We start from the raw sequence: 5,108 nt of genomic DNA, 5'->3' as shown, positions 1-5,108 counted from the left end.
TTTAAAAACAAGTCTGGTTTGTTTTTCTGTTCATCAGACCATATTAATACATTTGTTGGAGTCATTGTGTCTCTGTTTAAAAAAAGTAATTGAATGATTTTTTGTTAACATTAAAACGGTAAAAAAAAATTCAACCTGCCAAATGACAACTGAATTCAAAAAAAAAACTATAATTAATTAATTGATAAAATTGGTTTTTAACTTGAAAACTTATCTTTGAGCAAGCTCTCCTAATGTCAATTATTAATTGTTATTTTTATATATTATAAGTACAAATATTTATGTGAAGTCATTAGTAAAAACTAAAATTAATATGTAGAACTTTTTGATTTAATAGTAATTTTTTAAATAAATTGCGATTTTTTTTCACTTTTGTAATTGTGACTCATTATCAATTATGTTTTCTTTTTTAAACTTTTTTCAAAGTAAATTCAATTCTTTTTTTAAGTTCTTTTGTTTCATTTTTAATTATTCGTAAATTTCTTGATTAATATTTAAAATTTTTGTTGTTATTTATTTTTGTAACAAGTAATTATGTTATTGTTATAATTATTATTGAAATGTGTTTATTTGTTTTCTTTAATTATCACAGTTGTTTTTAATCTTTGTTCAATATATAGAGTATCGTGAAAAATCACTGCGGCATGAAATATTACTGCGAATTGTTATTGGGCAAAAATAATGTTATTAAGGGTTTTAAAACATTTTGGGTTAAATTTTTTTGTTATTCGAGGCTGTTAAAACGAAAAACGATAGTTTTGTTCTACAAAATCTTTTGAGGCTAAGTCAAAAGATTGTGCTAAGAGGAAAAATGGCGTTTTTATATACTTTTTATGAGGGTTTTGTTTTTTCCTTTTCCAATTGAAAAACAAAACGGTTTTAAATTTTTTGTTATTACAAAAAGACAAATTCTAAATTATAGTTTCACATATCCAAAAATTATTTTATCAAGTAAAAATTTGTTTTGATATTTTCAAAATGTGAATAAATGTACTAATAATTGATATTGATTTATTCGTTACATCAATTTATGATATATAATTTTATTGAACAGTCGATATCTCTGCCAAAATATGAATACATTTTAACAATAAAGTTTTGCTCAATATTGTATTGTTGTTAAAGATTAAAAATTATAAATAAAAAATCGTTATCATAATTTTAATTACCAAATAATCACTTAACAATATAATTTCATTTCGATGTATAAAGTGAATTCCTTAGTTGCTTTCACAATGATTTGTTATTTGAAAAATCATTACTTAATGTCTTGTAGATGTTTTATGAAAGTCTTTGATTTTTTTAAGTAAAAAATTTAGAGAAAGAATCTAACCCGTCACACCGTGACACAAAAAATGGTTTAAAAACAAAACGAATAAACAATATAATTATCTATTTCATAACAACATCTGTAATATCGAAATCGTTTAGTAAATACTTGACATGTTGGTTGTATGATCACCGACTATTTTGATTGTGGAATAATGTAAAAATACATTCACAATTCACATCAAATAAATCAAACAATGAACTATTATTATAGTATAAATATAATTAAAATATAATAAACAACAAACAAGTAAAATAGTTAAATAACGTGTATTTTTAATTAACATCAATAGCAAAAATTTATAATAAAACAACAATAAATTATAATTTATTTTTTTAAATGTGAAACTATTTCTTAATAATTATTATCATATAATTAAACTAGTCGATTAATTATGGATAATTTTGTGATAAATTATCATTATTTTAAAAGGGTTAATACACCGGAACCCCAAAAACTTAATTCTTTCATAACAACAAATTATTTAAATTTTAAATTGGTGTGATTAAATTATCGACCATTTGAAAACCCCACGCTTGTTAACCGTTTGTTATCATCAAATTGATTTATATTTTTAAAATTTATCAATATGATATGTTTATAACGTGTTTTGTATTTTGTTTATGTTTATTGTATTGCAATTTTTGTTGTTATAATAATTTCGAAGTTGATATATTATTAGATTTTAATAATTCGAGTTGATATTTCTGTGTGTTTTTGTATTATTATTATGTTTAAACATATTGATTATAGTGATAATTTAAGTTTATTCAATAGAGTTTATAATTTGAATATTCACAACAAAAATTAACGACTAGATGAGCATAAATCAAATTTCATATTATGGTGTCCAAAAGGTGGACTATTCATTCAAATTTTCGATGTTTTAATTTATTCGTTTTTGTTATTATGTTTTGATGTATTGTTTTGTATTATAAGTTATAAATTGTTAAAATCAATAAAATAAAAACCAATATATAGTTTGAGTTGTTTGGAATGTTCGGTTTTACGAATTTACCCTTGTTTTAATTGATAGCCATATTATATAACATTTTTCCAAAGTAAATTATTTTTTATGTTTTATAAGCAACGATAACATTATTTTTTGCTCAATAACAATTCGCAGTAATATTTCACGCCGCAGTGATTTTTCATGGTACTCTAGATAAATTTTATTTTTTTGTTAAAATAAAAATTATATACAAAATACAACTTTTATATTAACATATTACAGTATTGAAATTAATTTGTCTTGTGGGAATCATTTTGTCAATACCCACAAATGTTAAATTTTATTTTCATTTTATTACACTCAAATATATATATCAGATTTATTTAGATGTCACCAACTATTGTTCTTTTTGATTAAAAACACCTTTTTGTAAAGAATCAATATACAACAGTAAAAAACTATAAGAAATAAAAAAAAATAATAAAAACCAAGTTAAAAAAATCCATCAAAAACGTACAGAACAGTTCTTTCCAACCTTAATTCTGTTTTCCGAAGTAAAATAGTTACTTCAAATATATTCTCCTAAACAATTACTGAGAAGTCCCACCTCTCAGTAATTAATTAGGCATCACCGTGTAATTATTGTCCGTACTGTGTTGACGAAGACGTAATTTTACTTGCCTGCAAATACAAATTTAATATTTTAAATTATCTATTGCCTATTATTTGAAATAAAAAAATAAATTCGATTTATAAAAGTAATTGTGTTAAATGTTATTTCCGTTTGTTGAGATTTTTAACATTGATATGTATTGTTATTAAAAATATAAACAAAACAAACAGTTGATGCATTGTTTACCACAATTCCAGTGTTCTTGAAAAATCGTATTTTATAAATTAATTTTTAAATTTTAAGTAAAAAGTTTTTTATTTTGAATTGTTCGGTTTATAATTGGAAAGTAGATAAATTAAGAATTTGGAGATAGAACTGAATAAAATATATGGGAAATTATTTAGATTCATCACAACCACAAAAACAAATAAATCTACTTGTAACGGGTCTTAATAATTCAGGAAAAAGAACAGCCATACAAATGTATTGTGAAGCAAATGGTTTTAATTATGATCAACGAATTAATAATTTTCAAATAATTCAAAACTTGGAATTTTCCACATTTAAAGTATTGTTAATAGATTTGGGCGGCAATGAAAGAACTGAACCAATAATAAAAAGAACAACAAACCATTGTGGAGCTATATTATACACAATAGATATTTACGACGTTGAAAGAAAAAAACAAACGAAACGGGAATTGAAAAGAATTCTTAATATAAAAGAAATACAAAGCACACCAATTTTGTTGGTATTTACAAAAACCGATTTAAAACCAAATTTTACTTTTAAAGAAATAATTAAATATTTCGAATTAGACACTATTAAAAATAGAGTCTGGTCTTTTGTATTGATTAATAAAAATAATGCAGATGGAATAAACAAAGGATTCGAGTGGATAAAAAAACGTGGAATAACTATATTGTAAGAATTATTATATATTTAACTGAAGATTATTTTTAATAAAAGTTTAATAAAAAAGTATATGTCTATATATGTTTTGTTTATTTGATACTTATATAGGGGTCATATAAATTGGTTGTTTTCCATCAATTAGTTGAAGATTTTGGTAGAACTTCGAGAACATAAAAATGTAATTTTTATTGAATAATTACGATATATTGCTTTCCATTAACAAAGGAAAAACCTTATCTGCACTTTTGAGAAACTGTACAAAAATATTAAAACGTTCTAATTATATAAACAATTTGAACTATTTATAATAATAGATAAATATAAATAATCTATATTTAAATACAATAAAAATAGAATAACAATAAAACATTAAGAAAAACAATCATTAAATAGACTTTCTTAATCAGTCATACTGTTATAATAATCGACAGTGGAAAAAAGAATCCTCTCAATCTACGATTCGTGGAAGGCAAAAGACCGTCTTGAAATAATAGTCAGTGCCTTCAAGCAATCAGGAATAGCTTTACAGTATGCTATTTTCGACGGACTTATTGTCCGTATCGTCATGGCGGACTTGTTGTCCGTATCATTTACAGACATTGATTGTTTTTTGTTTATTTAGTTTCATTCACAGTTCAACTCTTACTTTTTATTAATATTAAATTGTTTCATTTTCAATATTTTTTTACATGATTTATTGTAAAAATATAATTTTTTCGTATCAACATTTAAAATACATGGAAATATGTGATTTAAAAATATTTCACAATAATTAAAAAAATAATCAATAAAATTTTAAAACCGAATGACTAAAATACAATATATAATATACAATATTGTATTTTTAAACACGTGTAAATAAATGTTTATTTTTTCAATTCAAAATTAACACTGATTTGTATTTTTCAAGTTAAAAAAAATTTACAATTTGGTGTTTTGCAATATTTCAAAAAGCATTATTTTACATGTTTTGAATTTAAGTGTCTGGTGTTTTACAATCTACGTTTCAAAAATTAAAGAAATACGAATCTTGATTTAAAAATAATATTTTAAGAGCAAAATCAATACATTTTTATTTTTAAATAAAAACACGATTTAAAATTCTTTTTAGGATTTTTTCATTTGTGAAAGTTTTCGTTTTAAACTTAAATAACAATTGAATATAAACTATACATTGGGTTTTTGATGTTTGTAAACAAAAATAATTTTACAATGATGATTGAAATATATATTTCGGGAAAAATTAAATGATAAAATGATACAGTCATGCGAAAAAGTTGTCGCGTTTGGAAAAACCT

The 5,108-nt window shown here is 22.5% G+C and overlaps 1 protein-coding gene across 1 annotated transcript; it reads left to right on the top strand.

Annotated features, from left to right (window-relative positions):
• Positions 1-3,283: 3,283 nt before the first annotated feature.
• Positions 3,284-4,090, top strand: EIN_364790 (hypothetical protein; the record flags this gene model as incomplete). The annotated part of the gene is made up of 2 exons (XM_004258693.1): positions 3,284-3,819; positions 4,036-4,090. The coding sequence occupies 2 exons, from the start codon at positions 3,284-3,286 to the stop codon at positions 4,088-4,090; spliced, it is 591 nt and encodes a 196-aa protein (XP_004258741.1).
• Positions 4,091-5,108: the final 1,018 nt, after the last annotated feature.

This window comes from Entamoeba invadens, assembly GCF_000330505.1.
Source record: "Entamoeba invadens IP1 unplaced genomic scaffold scaff_1105074726515, whole genome shotgun sequence".
Classification (NCBI taxonomy): Eukaryota; Evosea; order Mastigamoebida; family Endamoebidae; genus Entamoeba; species Entamoeba invadens.
Note: the sequence above shows the minus strand (reverse complement) of the source record. Positions and strands in the feature narration are given on the sequence as shown.